The following is a 20,852-nucleotide window of genomic DNA, read 5'->3' on the forward strand; positions in this document are numbered from 1 at the left end:
TCCATACAGTTAAACAGTAAATGCAGAAGTTTTATAGTGGTCCAATTAAATCTACGAATCCACAGAATGGGCTTCACAGCAAATGAAAGTTCATGAATCTATGATTATGACCAGGACCCACAGAATTCTATCTTTAGTCAGGTACCGTAATGCTAATTTTCAGAACTCTGTTGATCTTACCTACATATTAACAATGAACAGGGACACTGAACAAGGAAGGACATGCTATCAGTGTTGAAATTGGGGAATTATCGTCGTATGAGAGAGCAGCCATTTCGGTTATTGCTTCCTCTCATTTCTTATGCGGTTGCAGAGCAACATCTAGTGGCCAAAATACAATCTCTAGTATCTGTTCTCCACGGCTGCCTTGTAAAATGAAATATTTTTAGGCAATGACAAGGCACTGGCAAAGCCTTATGGGATGGGGGGAGGGGGCAGAGAGAAGAGGCCGTCAAATTTGAGATGGTCTTGAACAGCTCAGCGCATGACGCAGTAAGTCTGTCTCCTTTAAGAGTGTGGACTGGGGGACCTGGTTTAAATCTCTAGTCAATTAGGCAATATTTAGGGAAAGCCACTTTCTCCCTGCCTCAGCCCCTCTTCAGGGGCATGGGGATATTTGTATTGGCCTTATTTACCATTCTGATAAGTACCCTTACCATATGCTTTCGATCAGTCCAGGCCAAGTAGTTTGACTTCACTGTGCTCAACCATAAGTGACTTGCCAGGAGAACATGGGTCGGGATGGCCTCATGCAGGAGGAAAAATTTATCACTGCAGACCAGGGGTTGGCTTGTTAAAGATTCACACTCTTCAGGCAGTGGGTCATGCTTAGGAAGACTAGACTGGCAAGCTGCTTCCTTGAAGCTCACTCGAGTGACAACTTTCCTCAAGGGATGCGGGTGGCGCTGTGGGTTAAACCACAGAGCATAGGACTTGCTGATCAGAAAGTTGGCGGTTCAAATCCCCGCGACGGGGTGAGCTCCCGTTGCTCGGTCCCTGCTCCTGCCAACCTAGCAGTTCGAAAGCATGTCAAAGTACAAGTAGATAAATAGGTACCGCTCCAGCGGGAAGGTAAACGGCGTTTCCGTGCGCTGCTCTGGTTCTCCAGAAGTGGCTTAGTCATGCTGGCCACATGACCGGCAAGCTCTATGCCGGCTCTCTCGGCCAGTAAAGCGAGATGAGCGCCGCAACCCCAGAGTCGTCCGCGACTGGACCTAACAGTCAGGGGTTCCTTTACCTTTACTTTTACTAGTTAAGTTAAAAAAAAACAAAAAAGGTAAAGGACCCCTGGATGGTTAAGTCCAGTCCAAGGCGACTATGGGGTTGTGGTGCTCATCTCACTTTCAGGCCAAGGGAGCCGGCGTTTGTCCACAGACAGCTTTCCGGGTCATGTGGCCAGCATGACTAAACTGCTTCTGACACAATGGGACACCGTGACGGACACCAGAGTGCACAGAAATGCTGTTTACCTTCCTGCCGCAGCAGTACCTATTTATCTACTTGCACTGGCGTGCTTTCAAACTGCTAGGTTGGCAGGAGCTGGGACGGAACAACGGGAGCTCACCCTGTTGCAGGGATTCGAACCGCCAACCTTCCAATCGGCAAGCCCAAGAGGCTCAGTGGTTTAGACCACAGTGCCAACAGCATCCTACATGTTATGGGTGGATCACAACATTTGGTAGGTACGTGCGCTTGAGACAAGGCGCACAAACGCATGCACAAAAACCATACTGCAAAAGGTAATCTGGCGTCAGCGACCCACTTTTTCTGTTAATAGCCTTTGTATTTCAGTAGCAGTGCAGAAGGCCATTTTGCAAGGAGCTCTCTTTTAACCTTCTGCAATGCCACGAAATACTTGCTGAAATTATTTTGCTAACTCAACGATAGGATGCTGAGAGGCTGGCCCAATCCTACTCTGTCTACGGATAGGAAGCCCTGGGGAGCACCTCTGCCACAAGCCTCATCCCTGCTTGAATTTTCATAATCTTCAGTCGCCTGCAGCTGGTGTAATCTCACCCTGAAACTCCTGCAGTTACCCAGAAGGTATTCTTTCCCTCTTTCTCCTCCAATTACAGGATGCAAAGCGGCCCACACTGCTTGAAGCGAGGCTTAAAACCACAAGCACTTAAAATAACAGAGTATCAGCAACTTAATCCACAAGCTCGCAGAGGAGGCACGCTGTTTATCCCTGTGTTGGACGTCGGCGACTAAAAAAAGAAACAGAGCGAGGAGGAGGAGGAAGGCCGGGAACACATCACTCACAGTGAACACAAGGAAGCCCTGAAGAGAGTCCGAGGAACTTGCAGAAAGAAGACAGAATATTAAGTCACAAAGAGGTACAACGGTAACAAGAAGGGAGCTACGCCCACCACCTTGAAAGAGGCAGTGGTACACTCCCTCTCAAAGAGGTCCTCTCTGGATCCAGAGGTTTTGGGAAACTACTGTCCAGTCTCTAATATTGCTTTCATGGTTGTAGAAAGTCAGCTGCAGGTATGCTTGGAGAAGATCCAGGTCTCTTCCAGCCTGGTATCAGGCCCAGTAATGGCCTTGGTCTCCCTGACTGATGATCTCTATTGGGAGAGAGACAGGGGTGTGTGTAATCTTGTTGATTTTTCTTGCCCTCTCAAGAAGACACACCATTGACCATGGCGTTCCTCTGGAGAGACTGGAGGAACTGGTAGTCAATGGTGCTTCTTAAAACAGTTCTGCTCCTACCTGCATCGTCACTTCCAGGGGGTCATTGCTCGGCTCATGGCTTTTGGGCTGTGGGATCCCACAAAGGTCCACTCTGTTTCCTATGCTATTTAATGTCTGTATCAAAGTGTTGGGAGCTGCCATCTGGGGATTTGAAGCATGGTGTCATCAGTATGCTGTTGATATGCAGGTCTCTCTCTCTCCATTCCACTGGAAACAGAAGAGGCCGTGAAGGTGTTGAACAGATGCCTTGGGGCAGTGATGGAATGAACGGAGGGCTCAATAAACAGAGGCTGAACCCAGATAGGGCAGAAGTGCTGTGAGTGGGTGGTTCATGTGTCTGAGAATTTAGGTGCACGTCCTACTCTGAGAGAGGTTATGCTCCCCTCGAAGAATCCAGTTCATAATTTGGGAGCACTACCAGGTCCCAGCTCACATAGGACCACGCCACACAGCGTCCACTTTAAAAGAGTCTTTATTGAGTTACAGGTTTCATTTCCGAACTGCAGCGTGCAGCTCTACACCTTCAGCTCTAGGTCGGCGAAGACCCGTCTGAGTCCCCGCCTCTTGCACACCAGCTTAATACCCTAGCCTTGCTCCACCTCCTTCGCCTCTCCCTACGTCTCTGGGTCCTTCTGCCCCCCTGGGCCTCCTCCCTTCTACTCTCCTCTGACGCTGACCCCCCTGATCCTTCTGCCTCCTTGCGGCGGGCTTTAGGACCTGGCTCACTCTCCGGGCTGCTTACTGCTCCAGCTTCCGCTGCATTTGAACTTGGCGCGCGCGCCCAACTCTCTACTTTCCTCTTAACCGTTGCCTCGCTCTCTGAGGAGGGCGTGACCACCCCTGACTCGTGCCCTCCCTCCTGCTGACAGCCTCCGGAACCCGATGCCTGGCTACCTTCCTCCCTGCTGCTCTCAGTCTTGAGCGTGGGTCCCGACTTCCAGCTGCTGCCGCCCTCAGTTATGAGCGTGGGTCCCGACTTCCAGCTGCTGCTCTCTGAATCTCCTCTGTTCCCTTCCTCCTGGGGTGTCCCCCCGGATCCCCCCCTTGCTCTGCTCACTGGGGCTCCCTTTTGGGAGTCCTCTGACTCACTGCTTAGGCTTGGAGATCTCGGGTCGTCATCATCACTCATTCTCCCTTCGGCTTCCTCCCCCTCGCTCTCTGTTTCCACCCTTCTCTGCGTCTCTGCTTCTGAACCCCTGACATCCATCCCCCCCTCGAAGCCCCCCCTTCCCCCCTCCCCGCTGTCAGGTGTGGGTGCTGGGCGCTCCATCATCATGGGAGGGAATGCTGGATACAGGTCGCTCCCCGTGGGTGGCCGCCAACTGAAGACCTCCGAGTCTTCCCCCTCGCGGTCGTCGACGTGGACTTGTTGCTCTTCCATCTCTGTACCGCCGTGCTCGAACCCGAGGTCCTCCCCGAACACGTCCATGTCAGTCTCTGCGTCGGTCGCTCGACCTGGCATCTCCAGCCACTTCCTGCGCCATCGCTCCTCTGGTCGATCGTCCCACCAATACGAGTTGCCTGATGCCGAACCTGCCGGTGAACCTTCTGGGGAACGGGTGCTCCGTGCGGGTTCCCCTTCTGAGTCGAATCCATGGAACGTGCTGGAAGAAAGTGTGGGTGTGAACAACCAGTCGTCGAAGAAGCTCGCTGGCATGGGTTTGTGTGGGAAGAGGGCATGAAACTCGTCCTTGAGCAGGGGTTCCTCCAAAGCGTAGTCTGGTACCCAGCTATTGGCGCTGGCCCGGGTGCCCTCTCTGGCTAAGAGGTATTCGACTCCCTCTTCCCCCCATCTGGAGTCCAAAATCTCCGTGACCTCGTTGATGTGGTCCTGGTGCTTCACCTCCCGCGTCTCCGTCCGTTCCCGGAGCGGACTTGGCGCCGTCCCTGGCTCCTGGAACCTGTGAGGTGCCTTGTAGGGAGTGAGCACCGACCTGTGGAACACCGGATGCATTCTGGAACCCTCCGGCAGCGCCAGTCGGAAGGCTACCGGGTTGATCTGCGCTTCGACTTGGTACGGACCGATCTGCTTGTGCCCCAACTTCTTCTTGGCAAGCGACCTGGTCGGCACTGCGTGGGCTGCCAACCAGACCCAGTCTCCCACTTGGATCACTTCGCCAACCCGCCTGTGCTTGTCAGCTTGCACCTTGTAGGCGTGCTTAGCTAGCTCCAGCTGCCGTCTGAGTTGATCGTGGACCGCCTGCAGCTCTGACGCGAACGCGTCCGCCGTCTGTGGTTCTCCTTCCCCCACTCTCTCCAGTCCCGGGAAGGTTCTGGGATTCCTCCCATTGTTGGCAAAGAACGGCGTCACTCCTGTGGACACGTGCTTCGTGTTGTTGTAAGCGAACTCGGCTAGCGGCAGGTAATCCACCCACGTCGCAGGCTGTTGATTGGCATAGCATCTCAGGTACTGCTGCATGATGGCATTGACCCTCTCTGCTTGCCCGTTGGTCTGCGGGTGTCTTGCTGATGCCAGATTGACCTTGACATTTAGAAAACCCATCAGCTTCTGCCAGAAAGACGAGATGAACTGGCGTCCGCGGTCGGACAGGATAGACCGTGGCAGGCCATGCACTTTGAACACGTGATCTATGAACAGTTTGGCGGTTTGTTCCGCCGTGGCCACCTTCGCACACGGAATGAAATGTGCCATCTTGGTGAACAAGTCCACCACCACTAGCACAGCTGTCTTGCCTCTCGAGCTGGGTAAATCCGTCACAAAGTCCAGGGCCACCCTCTCCCACGGTTCAAACGGTGTTTGCAGCGGTTCTAACAGTCCCGCCGGTGGTCTGTGTACCGGCTTGGCCCTCTGGCAGGTGTCGCACCTCGCGACGTAGTCCGCGACCTCTCCTCTCAGCCTGGGCCACCAGAAGTCTCTCGCGACTAATTCCATCGTTTTCTCTGTGCCAAAGTGACCGGCCGTGGGTGCGTCGTGCAACTGTTGCAGTACCTTGGCGCGAAGGTCGTCTCCTGGTACATAGACAGCCCCTTTGCGTAGGAGCAAGCCGTCCCGCACCTGGAACTCGTCCGTGGTAGCCGTGCCTCTGAGCAGTTCCGCCATCTTGTCTTGCGCGAATGAGTCGTCCCGCAATGCACGTCGCACCGCATCCAGGTCTACTGTAGCTGAGGCACACGCCCACGCCGTCGGTGCGAAGATGTGCATGGCCGCCGCTGGCGTCACCTCTTCTAGGTATTGCGGTTTTCGGGACAGTGCATCCGCCATGATGTTGGTGTCGCCTGGGACGTACTCTATTCGGAAATTGAAGTCAGCAAAGAACTCCGCCCAACGTATCTGCCTCTGGTTCAGGAACTGAGCCGTGCGCCAGTGCTCCAGATTCTTGTGGTCCGTGCAGACCTGCACCGTGTGCTTGGCGCCGATTAGGAAGTGCCTCCACGCCTTGAAAGCTGCATGAATGGCCAGCAACTCCCTGTCCCAGATGGTGTAGTTCTGCTCCGACTTGCTGAGCTTTCTGGAGTAGAACGCTCCCGGCCGCCACACCCCCTGCGGGTCTCGCTGCAGCAGGACAGCTCCCACGGCTCTGTCTGACGCGTCTGTCTCTACCCTCAACGGTTTACTGGGGTCGATATGCAGCAGTTGCTTCTCCGATGCGAAGAGATGCTTGAGCGCTTGAAAGGACTGTTCCGCCTGCTCCGTCCAGATGAATTTCTTTTTTTTGGAGCTGAGCGTGTCCGTAATTGCTGCCGTCTGCATCGCGAACCCCTTGATAAACTTGCGATAGAAGTTGGCGAAGCCGACAAACCGCTGGACCTCCTTCCGGTTGCGCGGGCTTTTCCAATCCAATACCGCACGAACCTTGGTGCTGTCCATGGCTATCCCCTTGTCCGACAACTTGTATCCCAGGAAATCCACCTCCGTCGTGTCGAACTGGCACTTCTCCAGCTTGGCGTACAGTCTATGTTGTTGCAACCTGCTGAGCACCTCCCTCACGTCTCGGTCGTGAGCTTGCTGCGAGTCAGAGAAAATCAGGATGTCATCCAGGAAGCAGACGCATGTCTTGTAGAGGAGTCCCTCCAACACGTGATGCATAAAAGCTTGAAAACAGTGAGAGCCATTTTGTAATCCAAAGGGCATAACTCTGTATTCGTAGGTGCCCAGCGGTGTGAACATGGCCGTCTTCCACTCATCGCCCTCCCGCATGCGGATGAGATTGTACGCCCCTCGCAGGTCCAACTTGGTGAACACGCGTCCCTTGCGCACCGTCGCGAGGAGGTCGTCAATCCTGGGCATGGGGTAATCAGACGGTTTGGTCATCTGGTTCAAAAGGCGGTAGTCCACAACTAGTCTTTTTTGGGGCGTGTCTTTCTTTTTCACGAAGAAAACGGGACTGCCCCCCACTGCCTTGGACTCTCTGATGAAGCCACGCTCCAGATTATGCTCGATGAACTGTTTGAGTTCCTGCATTTCATCTTCAGACATGGAGTATAGCCGCCCCTTCGGCAGCGTCGCCCCCGGTAGGAGGTCAATCGTGCAGTCATATGGCCGGTGAGGGGGTAGCTTGTCCGCCTCCTTCTCGCAGAAGACCTCCAAAAAGCTCGCGTATTTGTGGGGGACCGCTTGCAACGTTCCCAACTGCAGTTGTGATTCCTCCTCCTCTCCCTCCCGTCGGGGCAGGATGCAGTGTTCTGCGCAATAAGAGGAGCCGAAGATCAGTTGTCTCTGGTACCAAGCCAGTGTCGGACTGTGCCTGTCCAGCCAACTCATGCCCAACACAATGGGCGTGTCCGACAGTTGGGTGACATTAAAACTGATGACTTCCCTGTGGTTGCCAAGGCGCATCACCATCGGTGGCGTCTGCTTCACCACCTGCCCCCCTAGCAACTCTCTGCCATCCACTGTGACGACTTGCAGGGGCAGAGTGGCAGGCAATAGCTGTATAGCGTGCTGCTCCACAAAGCTCTGCGCTATAAAGTCTGCGTTGCTTCCAGAATCCACAGAAAGCGGCACTTCGATAGTGACGCCGTCGGGTAGCTGGAGAGATGCTGTGAGCTGCACTACTGGTTTGGGTGGGAGGGGATCCGTGGGTTGCAAGATTGCTGGGGACTGCTTCACAGATGCGTCTGGCTGGGCCCCAGTGCCTCCGTCTCCAGCCAGACATCGTCGTTTCCCTGCTGTGGTTCTCCTTGCTGCGTTGCTGCAGTCACCATTGCTGAGGCTGCAGTGTGCTTGTGGAGCCTCCGGGGACACTCCTTCGCCAAATGGCCTGGATCCTCGCAGATGTAACACTTCCTGTTCCCTCTAGGAGGCTTCGCTTTCCCTGCTGCCGGTGCTAGGGCTCTGGCTGCTGACTGAGCCCTTGCACCTCCAACCTCCATCGGTTCCCCTCCCCCTCCTGGCGGAGGTGTGGATTGCGCACGCGCTGCTTCCCTCGGAACGAAAGAGAAACTTCTCGCTGCTTCGCGCCCTCCACGTCCTTCATCTCTGCACCATGGACGTTCTTCCAGCCTCACCCCCACAGTCAGCGCCCTTTGGACCACCTCCTGCGTGCTTCGGGGCCTCTCCCCCCTTGCAATTTCATCCTTAACCGCTGAACTTAGACCCTCCCAGAAGAGGTCTCTGACAGGGGGCGAATCCCGATCCCATTCTAAAGCACTGACCAGCGCAAAAAATCGGGCGTGATACTGCCGGACGCTCGCCCTCCCTTGTTTTAGTCCATGAATCTCCCGTCTGGCAAGATCCACATCAATAGTAGACAAAAAACACGCATCCATCGCTTTGATAAAGGCATCTGCATTCTGAAGCGCCGGATCTTTATCCCTCCACAAATTGCGCAGCCAGGCTTTGGCATCCCCATGCAAATGGGACAATATGAACCCCACCTTCTCTTCCTCATCTCTAAAGTCTTTTGCCAGCAGTTGCAGTGCGCACATTACGTCTGCTCTAAAATTAGGGTACTGTTGCAAAGTCCCATCGAAGTGAGCCACAAGCCCTCCTGCTCTCCGTGCCAATCCCACGCCCTCCGGTCTGGGTCCCGGTTGCCCTTGCTTAACAAGCATTTCAAACCTGGCGTGTAGGTCTCTGTAGGCGGCTGTAGTCTCCTCCTCCCGTTTCTTGGAAGCCAATACCTCTGAGGACAACTGGGTCACTGCCTCTTGCAGCGCGGAGATCCTCTGTTCTTCCGTCATCTTGCTAACCTTTGTGAGCTCGCTTACAGACACCCCTCTTCCTCCCCTAGCGGCTTCTGCTCCCGCTGCGAGGTTTCAGGTTTCTGAAGCTTTGAGGAGACGGGTCTTACTGTCAGAGCTGCTACCAGGTCCCAGCTCACATAGGACCACGCCACACAGCGTCCACTTTAAAAGAGTCTTTATTGAGTTACAGGTTTCATTTCCGAACTGCAGCGTGCAGCTCTACACCTTCAGCTCTAGGTCGGCGAAGACCCGTCTGAGTCCCCGCCTCTTGCACACCAGCTTAATACCCTAGCCTTGCTCCACCTCCTTCGCCTCTCCCTACGTCTCTGGGTCCTTCTGCCCCCCTGGGCCTCCTCCCTTCTACTCTCCTCTGACGCTGACCCCCCTGATCCTTCTGCCTCCTTGCGGCGGGCTTTAGGACCTGGCTCACTCTCCGGGCTGCTTACTGCTCCAGCTTCCGCTGCATTTGAACTTGGCGCGCGCGCCCAACTCTCTACTTTCCTCTTAACCGTTGCCTCGCTCTCTGAGGAGGGCGTGACCACCCCTGACTCGTGCCCTCCCTCCTGCTGACAGCCTCCGGAACCCGATGCCTGGCTACCTTCCTCCCTGCTGCTCTCAGTCTTGAGCGTGGGTCCCGACTTCCAGCTGCTGCCGCCCTCAGTTATGAGCGTGGGTCCCGACTTCCAGCTGCTGCTCTCTGAATCTCCTCTGTTCCCTTCCTCCTGGGGTGTCCCCCCGGATCCCCCCCTTGCTCTGCTCACTGGGGCTCCCTTTTGGGAGTCCTCTGACTCACTGCTTAGGCTTGGAGATCTCGGGTCGTCATCATCACTCATTCTCCCTTCGGCTTCCTCCCCCTCGCTCTCTGTTTCCACCCTTCTCTGCGTCTCTGCTTCTGAACCCCTGACACATGGTGTCATCAGTATGCTGTTGATATGCAGGTCTCTCTCTCTCCATTCCACTGGAAACAGAAGAGGCCGTGAAGGTGTTGAACAGATGCCTTGGGGCAGTGATGGAATGAACGGAGGGCTCAATAAACAGAGGCTGAACCCAGATAGGGCAGAAGTGCTGTGAGTGGGTGGTTCATGTGTCTGAGAATTTAGGTGCACGTCCTACTCTGAGAGAGGTTATGCTCCCCTCGAAGAATCCAGTTCATAATTTGGGAGCACACCTGGATTCAAACTTTTCACTTTTCTGTAGCTAGGAGTGCTTCATGGCCAACTTACACCAGTTGGGTTCCTATTGAGGATATTCAGCGAGCCAACAGTGAAATGGGATTGAGGATTGGAGTGATCATTCTGTGATAATTATGGCAGTGGACAAAGCTATATTGTAACTTTTGAATATTGTTGTTGATTAGTCGTTTAGTCATGTCCGACTCTTCGTGACCCCATGGACCAGAGCACGCCCAGGCACTCCTGTCTTCCACTGCCTCCCACAGTTTGGTCAAACCCATGTTCGTAGCTTCGAGAACACTGTCCAACCATCTCGTCCTCTGTCGTCCCCTTCTTCTTGTGATCTCCATCTTTCCCAACAAATTTTTAACACACCCCCCCCCGCCTCTCTCTCATTTCCCAAAGGCCATTTTGGTTACATCTGAAGCTCATGAAAGCACAAAAGCAGATATGAGCCATGCTGGAAATGGCTCCTCCAAGAATCAAAACTCGGAAAGTCGAAGCCGTTATGAGACACCAGCACTTTCTGAATTGCAGAGGCTAGTTTGGAGCAGAGGAGCATCCGACAACCATGTGGATCAAGTCTGGCCAAACCTCTACCTTGGAGACGCGTAAGGAAATGGAAGGATTGCATCTTGTTACTTACCAGTCAGAAGGAGAGCAGAAGGTTAAAAATCCTATAAAATAGCAGCAAACAAACTGGGATCTCAACATCCAAATTCCACAAAATAGACTAGTATAAACCGGTTCTGTAATCCAACTTTCTATCAGAAATTTGGACAAATTAAAACCGACATAACCTTTAAATGCTCATTTGAAAAGGGAAAAACACAGATCAACCTAAGTACAACTAAAATATAATATTACAATTAAATACAATTAAAACATACAGTGGTACCTCTGGTTATGAACTTAATCCGTTCTAGAGGTCCGTTCTTAACCTGAAACAGTTCTTAACCTGAGGTACCAATGGGGCCTCCCGCTGCCGCTGCATGATTTCTGTTCTCATCCTGAGGTAAAGTTCTTAACCCAAAGTCCTACTTCCAGGTTAGGGGAGTCTGTAACCCAAAGTGTGTGTAACCCAAGGTGTTTGTAACCTGAGGTACCACTGTAAAATTGCTTTACATAAAACTATTATTTTGTGAAATTTAAATGTTCAGATCCCAACTTGTTTGCACACACATACATAGTCCCTCCAATGCCAAGGAAAACCTCTTTTGCTCTCTGTCGCAGACACATACATGACCTTTGGGAAGCAGGTGAGAGGACTCTAGGACCCTGTCTGAACCCTCATGCCTCCTTCCCCAAATCCAGCAAACTCAGTGCCTGAGCACCCTTTGTGCGCCCCTAAATCTGCCCCCGTTGGCCTCAACATTGGGGACCCACCTGCCCCAAATATTTTACTGTATTAGGGAGGCTGTAGGGACCTGGGCGCCTCAGAGTTGGCGCCTATGCCTTGCCTCATGGGTGGGGTGGCCCTGGGTGAAAAGGGAAAGTAGCCCCTCCAAGTGTCCCTAATTTCCAGGGACAGTCCCTGATTTACAGAAGCCAACCCGGTTTCTGAATTGATCCTGGAACGTCTCACTTTTCCTTAGGACATCCCTATTTTCGTTGGATAAATGTTGGAGGGTATGAGGCGATGAGGCGAGCAAGGGCAATGTAATAGTAATAGTAGTAGTAGTAGTAGTAGTAGTAGTAGTAGTAATAATATATTTATACCCCACCCATCTGGCTGGGTTTCCCCAGTCACTCAGAGATTTTACCAATTGGGCCAATTTCGGATGTGCAAAGACTTTATTAAATACTTGGGTATAATGATTTCATTAGATATAGACCAAATTGTAAAATTAAATTTGAATCAAATTATAAATGAGATTTCTTTTGCTATTGAAAGGTGGGGACCTCTAAACCTTTCCCTTGGGGGGAAAGGTTAATGTCCTCAAAATGAATCTTGTTCCAAAGCTTTTATACATTCTCAGAGGATTACCAATACATATTCCCAAATTTTACTTCCAAAAAATAAATCAACTATTTAGATTGTGCCTATGGGGTACAAAGCCACCCAAAACATCACTACATAAAATGCAACTTCCAAATAAGGAAAGTGGCTTTGGTCTCCCAAATCTGGAACTATATCACCAGGCCTACCTGCTGAGTAAGACTAATGATTGGAGAGTTAGCTGGAATCCCAATTGGGCTACTCTTGAATATACAGTGGTACCTCAGGTTAAGTACTTAATTTAATTCTAAATTATATTCCGGAAACGTGGGAGAATAAAAGGTGTCCAAAAAAATGGAAGTACCGTGCCATATTAGAAGCAAAAAAAATTGTTTTGATGAATTGGAAGAGCCACAAAAAGATTCCACTGAGCACATGGATTGATAATATGGACAGACTAGCTACATACAAACAAATTGCATGTTGACGCAAATTAAGAATGGATAAATATGAAGAAATCTGGAAGGAATATTTAAGCGATAAGGCAGACAGTGGTGGGAAGTAGGGGAAGGAGAGGTGGGAAAATATTGTTAAAAAGGTGTAGCCATAGGTGTATCAGTATTCAAATCTGAATTGTCAATTTGTGTTAGTAGTGTTATTATGGTTTTTGTTGTATGTGTCTTTTGCGGTTGATGTTTGTATTGAAAAAATGATTAAATAATTTTTTTAAAAAAAAAACTCTGGGCAGCTCCCAACAGAATATTAATAATAAAAATAAAAAAGCGATAAAACATCAAACATTAAAAACTTCCCTAAACAGGGCTGCCTTCAGATGTCTTCTCAAAGTCAAATGGTTGTTTATTTCCTTGACATCTGGTGGGAGGGCGTTCCACAGGGCAGGTGCCACTACCGAGAAGGCTCTCTGCCTAGTTCCCTGCAACTTCACTTCTCGCAGTGAGGGAACCGCCAGAAGGCCCTCGGCGCTGGACCTCAGCGTCCGGGCTGAACGATAGGGGTGAAGACGCTCCTTCAGGTATACTGAGCCAAGGTCATTTAGGGCTTTAAAGGTCAGCACCAACACTTTGAATTGTGAATGTAACACAGAGAGACCTGTAGTCCAAAAGAAAGAGGGAGAACAGAAATTATTCCTCCAACTGCGTGGCAAGGGAGGGAAGCCCTAAAACTGATTCTGCCTGACAGAGCAGGTTGTAGGGAGTCCTGGTAAACAGGGAATGTGCTATGAATTAGAGATGAGACGCAGGTGCTCATTGCTTCTTGCTTCCTTGAGGCTCAAGAGACCTCTTAAATAAGCCCATGTCAACATGGAGCAGGAGCAGCCGCAGCAACCCTTTATCATCTTTTGACAGATGGGCAGCTCGAAGCAAAGCCATTCTGCAGAGCCTCGGCATCACCCACATCCTCAATGCAGCAGACGGGCCATACAACATCAACACGGGCGCTCGATATTACAGAGACCTGCCAATCGAGTACTACGGGGTGCAGGCGTTTGATGACACCTCGTTTGATATCAGCGTCTTCTTCCAGGATGCTGCGAATTTCATCCACAATGCCTTGAAGGCTACAGGAGGTAAGAGGGAGATAGCGGGAGGAGAAACGGCCTACGAGATGCGAGAGGCACTCGGTTGCCAGCTGCGTGGGCCCAAAGCTGCTGCTGTTCCCTTTAATCTTGCCGCATTTAGCAAGGGGCTTAAAGCTACTTAAGGATGCTTTGCTTAATTGGTCTTTCTTGATCAGGGATGGGCTTCCCCATACTAGATCTCCAGGAAAGGAGGAGGAGTGGCACATGTGGGGTTGTCACTCTTTGATGAACCTCTTCCTATGCGTTTGACGGCAGCTTAGCACTGGAGCAGGCGAAACTTTTCCTAGGGTAGTGATAGTAGCATGGGAAGCATTGTTTGATTAATTTCTCCGTGTCTGGCTGAAGTTGAAACTGTAGAAGCAAGGCTAGTTTGGAAAAAAGCAGGAAGTTATTCCAGTCGCCCAAATCCTATATAAAAAGTTATTGGGCTATATCAATCAGTATGATAATTTTCAAAGTTGATTAACCACCTCTCTTCTCGTTGGCCAAAGCTGACTGTACATAAACATGAATAACTCAAGCATCTCGTTGTAGGGATGCGGGTGGCGCTGTGGTCTAAACCACTGAGCCTCTTGGGCTTGCTGATCCGAAGGTCAGTGGTTCAAATCCACAGGATGGGGTGAGCTCCCATTGGTCTGTCCCAGCTCCTGCCAACCTATCAGTTTGAAAGCACGCCAGTGCAAGTAGATAAATACGTACCCCTGTGGTAAGAAGGTAAACAGCGTTTCCATGCGCTCTGGTTTCCGTCACAGTGTTCCGTTGTGCCAGAAGCAGTTTAATCATGCTGGCCACATGACCCAGAAAGATGTCTGCGGACAAACGCCGGCTCCCTCGGCCTGAAGCAAGATGAGCACCGCAACCCATAGTCGCCTTTGACTGGACTTAACCATCCAGGCGTCCCTTACCTTGATCTTTACCTTCTCATTGGCCAATGCTGACTTTACATAAACATGTGTAACTCAAGCGTCTCATTGTAGATGTCTTTTTATGATAACCCAATGCAGGGCTTCTAAAGTTCACCACCAGTACATAGAATTAGCAGAAGGAACTGCATCTCATCATTGGCCCTGGGTGTTGTATAGAGTCTCGTTCTGCCTCCGTCATGGACTCTTCAATGGTTTTCCAGGGTATCTTCATACGGTTGTACCTTCAGGGAGAGAAATCCTCCCCACAGTTACTATTGTGTGTCAAGGCCCCAAGGCCTCCCCCTTTATGTTGAATAATTGCATATGGACACCGTATACTGTATTAGGTTAATGGGCAAAATTTAGACCACAACTTTATTGGTTACAGAATGTGAGTGGTATTGACTTAGGCATTGGAATTGAACCGATTATATCTGACTCCTGGCCGCCATGCAGGAAGTCTCACAAGGGTTAAACCACCAGTAGGGGGAGCCCTGTTGATGCACACCAACTCGGAGCTCCCCCAGGGTCACTGGAAGGTCATGCCATGGCCCTAGCCTCCACCCGGGCTTCGGACAGGAACCACGACCCCCGGATTCCTTTAACGGAATACCCTTTGAAATGGAGGGGGAGGTGATGGCCACACCTCCCCTCCCCCAAACCAGGCTTTACCAATGCCTAACTGCCAAACCCTACAAAAGTTGTGACGATTGCTACAAGGTAGGCGAAAACCAAATGACCAATTTGCCAAGTGGAAAAATTCCTACCAGGCCCCTCGGAAAACCAAGGCAACCAACCGAAGTCCATAGCAAGGCCAATACGACGAACGCATGAAAAGAGGGCGAACCAGAAGGGAGATCCCCTGTGTGGGAATAAGGCTCTGCCTGTGCTGAGGCACACCTCGCACCCGGCATGCCACAGCGTGCCAAGGAGCCTTGCACCCATGCTCCACAAACTTGTGGCCTCTTGGCTAGCAAATAGGGTTTCCCCCCGGACCATTTGTCCTCTCACAGATTTGGTTACTCGACATAACGCTTGGCTGGAGCATGACCAGGGACGCAGATGAAATCAAGTACCGGGGAAAATTTTAGGGAAACACCTGCTAACACGTGTATTTGATAACGCCGGAAATGTGCTTAGATGGAAATACGTTATGTTCAGAGTGGTTTCACTGCTGTTTCCAATTGCTGACTTCTGTTAATAAAAGGAGCCTCTGCACAGCTAGTCGGCAGCTTGCTTGGAGCATGCTTGCCAGCTTGCTCCTGCACCGCTCACCTGCACCCAACCTCCTGCCATCCTCCATTATTCCTACACCCTGGCTGCACAGCTGCTTAAAAGGGGTAAGCCACGCCCCCCCAGCTGACTGGATTGGCCGGCCGGGGGTCGTGATGCGGCCGGGGTCTCCCTGATGAGGTGGGGGCCTGGCCCAACCTCCGCTGTGTGTGGAAGCGCTGGTCTTAACCTTCTATGTTCCACATCAGTCATAGGCGCCGACTCCATGGGGCTTGAGGGGGCTTGAGCCCCCTCAAAAAAAATTTTGGGGGGGCTCAGCCCCCCCAATAATCTCGGGCGCCCTTGCCGCCGTCCCCTGCCTCCTCCCCACCTGCTCCCTCCCCAGCCAGCCAGCCAGCCGCGCGCCCTAGCTGGAGAGCCCCGGCTGTCCCCCGCGAGAACAGGGGAATCCCCGGGGGCGGGGGCTTCTGCCTCTAGCCCCAGGTTTCCCGCATATCAGCTGTTCCGGAGCTGATTAATAGGCAGCAGCACGCTCTCCCCTATTCGCTCACGAGGGGGCGGCGCCACTTTATTTGCATATTCATGAGCTTATTTGCATATTCATGAGCTTATTTACATTTCACGAGCTTTCCCGGGCCCCCCCAATATTTTTTATAAGTCCGCGTCCCTGACATCAGTTAAATGCTGTTCTTTTGTTATTTCTCTGCAGGCAAGGTATTTGTCCATTGTGCCATGGGGTTAAGCCGCTCAGCCACTTTAGTACTGGCCTATTTGATGATCCATGAAAACCTGACACTCGTGGAGGCCTTAAAATCGGTGGATTCAAACCGAGGGATCTGCCCAAACACAGGGTTCCTCATCCAGCTACGAGCCCTGGACATCAGATTAAATAATGAGAAGAGAGGTCCCTTGGCACTCTGAGGAAAACATAGTGATAAAGACAGGGAATGCTGCAGCACCAATGCCCAGTTTGGAATAATTACTTCAAAGCTGCTAAGCTTTTACTTCAGTCCCACACAACACGCTAGATGGCCAGTGTCCTCCACTTCTAGGTATGTGTGATAAATGATGGCTCCTCGATAGAGTACAACATTGGTTTGCTGGACTTGAGTGGGATCACACTGGTTATTTAGGGATGCCATATTTTGAAGAGCAAAAAAGAGGAGACGTTTGCCGGCACCTGGGGCGAGGGGCAAGGAGTGAGGGAGCAGGTGCGTTCTACAATGTCCCTTCAAAAAATACAAAAACAAGGGCATGGTCCTTTCCCGCATCATGCAAAATTCACACAGTCTGTCTATGTTTTGCACTTGGCTGTCTATTACCGCATATGTAGCACAAAAAGTAGCCTGCTTCCACAACCCCGGACATTTTGGCAAATTCCAAATATCCATCCAGACAGAAATTTTACCCCTGAAAAAGAGGACATGTCCTGGAAAAAGAGGACATGTGGCAACTCTAATTTGTATACCACCCTTCATCCGAAGATCACCGGGTGGTTCACAACAGAAACATACAAAATGAGAACACAAAATACATAATCCAAGCAAAAGCAAACCAATAACTGTCCCATCCCACACACCATTAAAAGGCCATATCATCACTGTCTTTTTGAGAGAGGGAGAAGCAGAAAAAGAGGGAGAAAGGCAATAAAAACAGGTCATGTGTTGCAGTTAAATATAGGCTACAGAATGGAGAACTCCAGGATTTATTACATAAATATCTTAGCCTTCTTCAGGGGAGCACAAGGTGATTTTGCCGTTCTGTTTTTGCAAGTACTCTGGGGGGTGATGACAGCCATAAGATGACCCACCGATCCTGTGGCTGAAAAAGGAATTTTAACCTAGGTCTACCCAGACTGTTTCCAGCACATTTGCTCCCTGAATGAAGCTAATGCCTTAGCCTCCATCCAAACACGTGGTCAAATATGCACGGGCATCGATGTGCTGCAGGTCCCGCCCACATTTTGTCTCCCACCTAATTTGCAAGTTGATGCTGCATCCTGCAAGCATGATACAACTTTGCCCACAATTGTGGTCACCTGTGCTCTGGCTTCATTGCCCTGGCATCTACCCGTGCCCAGCTTGGTGCCAATATTCTGCACGACCTGCAGCTAAGGATCTCAGCTATGTGCTGTGTGAAGCACTCCTGCCCATCTGTCCTGACTCTCCTGGCATTTGGCATCATTGGATGAGCCCTGACCCCAGTATTATCATAGATAAATCCAGCATCACCTGGGCTCTGTGAGTGCAGCTTTCTCCTGACTGAAGTGCAGAGAACATTCGCAGGGAAACCAAAATGCTTGTTTACAAAGCTATTGTACTACCAACCTTACTGTATGCTTGTGAAATGTGGACCACTTATAAACGCCATCTCCAACTCCTTGAAAGATTCAATCAACAGTGTCTCCGAAAAAATTTACACATCACTTAGGAAGACAGGCAAACTAACGCCAGTGTACTGGAAGAAGCAAAGATCACCAGTGTCAAAGCAATGATTCTTCAACATCAACTTCGTTGGAGCGGTCATGTTGTGCGGATGCCTGATTAGCGTCTTCCAAAGCAACTGCTGGTGGTCAACAAAGGAGGTTTAAAGACTCTCTCAAGGCAAATCTTTAAAAATGTAGTATAAACACCGACAACTGGGGAACACTGGCCTGTGAGCGCTCCAATGGGAGAACAGCCTTTACCAAAGGTGTCATGGACTTTGAAGACGCTTGAACTCAGGACAAAAGGGAGAAACGTGCTAAGAGGAAGGCACATTTGGCAAACCCTCACCATGATCAACTCCCACCCGGAAACCTATGTCCCCACTGTGGAAGGACGTGTGGATCCAGAACTGGCCTCGACAGTCGCTTACGGACTCACTGTTAAAACCGAGTTCATGGAAGACAAACTTACTTGGCTACTTGTGATCGTCAAAGAAGATTATCAGGGAGGGAGAATAACTTTTTCTACAGAAGCACACAAGGAGCATCCCCCAAGGCCCAAACTCCAGCTTGACAAGCCCTGGAGCTCCCCGGCTCTGCTTTCCTCCTCCTCCTCGCTGTTTACTGCTTGTTCACCTGCTCTCTCCAAGCAAAAGCAGCAGTTGTTGCAAACAAAGAGCTTCTTCTCTTCCCCAGATCTTATCACCCTGGACAAGGATTCAGATGATGGGGCTCCGATTGTGTTTTGCAAACTGCACTGGTCAAGCAAAGGTCCAGATTCAACGCATTCAACAGATTCACATGCTAGATATCTGGTTTTCATGCATGCTCATTTTGTTTGAAAAATGTTCAAGTCGGGGGGGGGGGTACTTTAGCTTCAATAAAAATAGAAAGCTGGAACGAAAGGAAATTTTCTGTTTGTTTTTTATTGCCGATATACGATTTGTAAAGGGGTCACAAACTATTCAATCCTCTAAAGAAGTTTCCTGTAATGGAGAAGTGGCCATTAAGAAAACACACCATTTAAACATTAAAACAAAATCAAATGAGCCAAAGCCAGGCAAGTGAAGGCATATTATGGATGAGATGAGAATGGAATTTGCTTTTAAAGGGTTTTTGTACATGCTTTTGTATAAAACAATGTTTGTGTAGCGCTTCATGAACACTGTATAGTAATTTCTACAACCACTTAGAGGTCTTAAGTTTGAGCAAGCAGTATTTAAAATACAAAATAATATATAAACAAATAAATGTAAATAATAAACAAGTCCTTTCCTGCAAACTCATCTTTTAATGCTGAAGCTGCAAATGTTGCTAGACTACAGATTCCATCATCCCTGATCATTGGCCATGCAGGCTGAGACTGATGGGTATTGGAGTCCAACAACATTTGGACAGCTACACATACCCCATTCTTGATCTAATAACTTAATCCAGGCTTCCTCAAACTCAGCCTTCCAGATGTTTTTGAGACTACAATTCCCATCATCCTTGAGCACTGGTCCTGCTAGCTAGGGATTGTGGGAGTTGTAGGAGGGCAGAGTTTGAGGAAGCCTGTCTTAATCTGTTTTACAGTGTCATGTTTTTAGATAGTTATTCCCACCCTGAACCTATGACAGAGTGGATTGGCAATATGAAATATATATAATAAAGTGAGAGTTTAGTTTAGTGAAATTTGAAATTAATCCACAATCCTAAATGAGATTTTGGCATGCACTTAGATTCCCACACAAGAAATAAGGTAGCTTTAAAAGTATAGATATGTTCTCTTGATCCTGAATCACTTGTTTAGAGCGCCACTTTGTTAGGCTGGAAATAATCCAGCTAAAATCCATTAGGGAAAAACAATCATTTGGTGGATAGGGTGGGAAAACAGAGGTGTTATGATTCTCTGCACCAGCAGATGTCAGTATAAATCCAGCGATTTATAGGAATGAAAGCCCATAGATGACCTATAAAAGATCTGATTAATTATATTAACAGTTGTAAGCATTATTTACTTATTTCAAGGTGATCCCTCACTGGTTGGGCTGGCAACAGTTATGATTTTCATTGTGACATGAGCGAACTACTCCAAATGACCCCCTTACCCCCCAAAATTATTTAATGGTCATTTCAGCTTTGATGGTCACTGCACCGGTGCCCTTCTCTGACATAGTATAACACACATTCGCCATCTGCATCTGACTTCATAAAGGATTTGTGAGGTCATATCCTTGGCATAAAATGTGGCGTAGCAAGGAGCCCACAGCAATCTCAGAGTTACGGAGCTGTCTCCTCTTTTGAAGCATTTGTGGCTTTGTTCTTAATCAAATATATGACAGCAGACAGAGCATCTCGCATTGCCATCCCAGTTTCTGCTGGCATAAAAAATATGCAAGCTTTGCTATCTGTTCAGTTGCTTTCCCCACATCCTCTCACCTGGGTAGCAGGAGCGGGACCCTCAAATAGCCTAGGATGCCATGATGATGCTAATTGATAGCTGAGAATCTGTTCAGATCTGGGCTGCTCTCCATCACTGCCCCAGCTGCCTGACACTCCGAAATGTTTGGGAGTCCGCTGGAAGAACACAGATCATGGTTTATAATTAACACAATTAAAAATAGCATTTGAATAAACTGAATGCAGCAGGACAAGGGGAGCTGTTGTGTAACCAGCAGCCTGGGAGGAAACGCCAGAAGAGTTGTCATCATCTAAAACAGTCAAGTGCAGTCAGCGGACCTGAACTCCCCCC

The 20,852-nt window shown here is 50.0% G+C and overlaps 1 protein-coding gene and 1 long non-coding RNA gene across 3 annotated transcripts in view; one reads left to right on the forward strand and one right to left on the reverse strand.

Moving 5' to 3' along the window:
- The first annotated feature begins 37 nt into the window (after positions 1-37).
- On the forward strand, positions 38-19,028 carry LOC309532879 (dual specificity protein phosphatase 13B-like). 2 transcript variants are annotated; one of them, XM_082223662.1, is made up of 5 exons: positions 38-492; positions 1,888-2,043; positions 10,422-10,627; positions 13,323-13,543; positions 16,403-19,028. In XM_082223662.1, the coding sequence occupies exons 3-5, from the start codon at positions 10,467-10,469 to the stop codon at positions 16,612-16,614; spliced, it is 594 nt and encodes a 197-aa protein (XP_082079788.1). In that variant the 5' UTR covers positions 38-492; positions 1,888-2,043; positions 10,422-10,466; the 3' UTR covers positions 16,615-19,028. The 2 variants fall into 2 exon arrangements, with proteins under 2 accessions (XP_082079788.1, XP_082079787.1); XM_082223661.1 differs by lacking the exon at positions 1,888-2,043 and adding an exon at positions 2,076-2,336 and having other exon boundaries at positions 42-492.
- The window catches only part of LOC309532883, a 67,286-nt gene continuing 62,877 nt past the window's right edge, over positions 16,444-20,852 (reverse strand). The window contains exons 3-5 of the long non-coding RNA XR_014220044.1: positions 20,540-20,677; positions 18,591-19,104; positions 16,444-16,566 (exon numbers count right to left, since the gene is read on the reverse strand). This is a non-coding gene — a long non-coding RNA (uncharacterized lncRNA). The remainder of the gene's footprint in view (positions 16,567-18,590; positions 19,105-20,539; positions 20,678-20,852) is intronic.

This window comes from Podarcis vaucheri (assembly GCF_965113315.1).
Source record: "Podarcis vaucheri genome assembly, chromosome: 5".
Classification (NCBI taxonomy): Eukaryota; Metazoa; Chordata; class Lepidosauria; order Squamata; family Lacertidae; genus Podarcis; species Podarcis vaucheri.

What these genes read in the sequence shown, in the direction of transcription:
- LOC309532879 (XM_082223662.1), top strand. Translation starts at nt 10,467, where the DNA reads ATGAGCCATGCTGGAAATGGCTCCTCCAAGAATCAAAACTCGGAAAGT. An exon ending in AACCTCTACCTTGGAGACGC is followed by an intron (nt 10,628 to 13,322) that starts GTAAGGAAATGG and finishes ATCTTTTGACAG; the next exon opens with ATGGGCAGCTCGAAGCAAAG. An exon ending in TGCCTTGAAGGCTACAGGAG is followed by an intron (nt 13,544 to 16,402) that starts GTAAGAGGGAGA and finishes ATTTCTCTGCAG; the next exon opens with GCAAGGTATTTGTCCATTGT.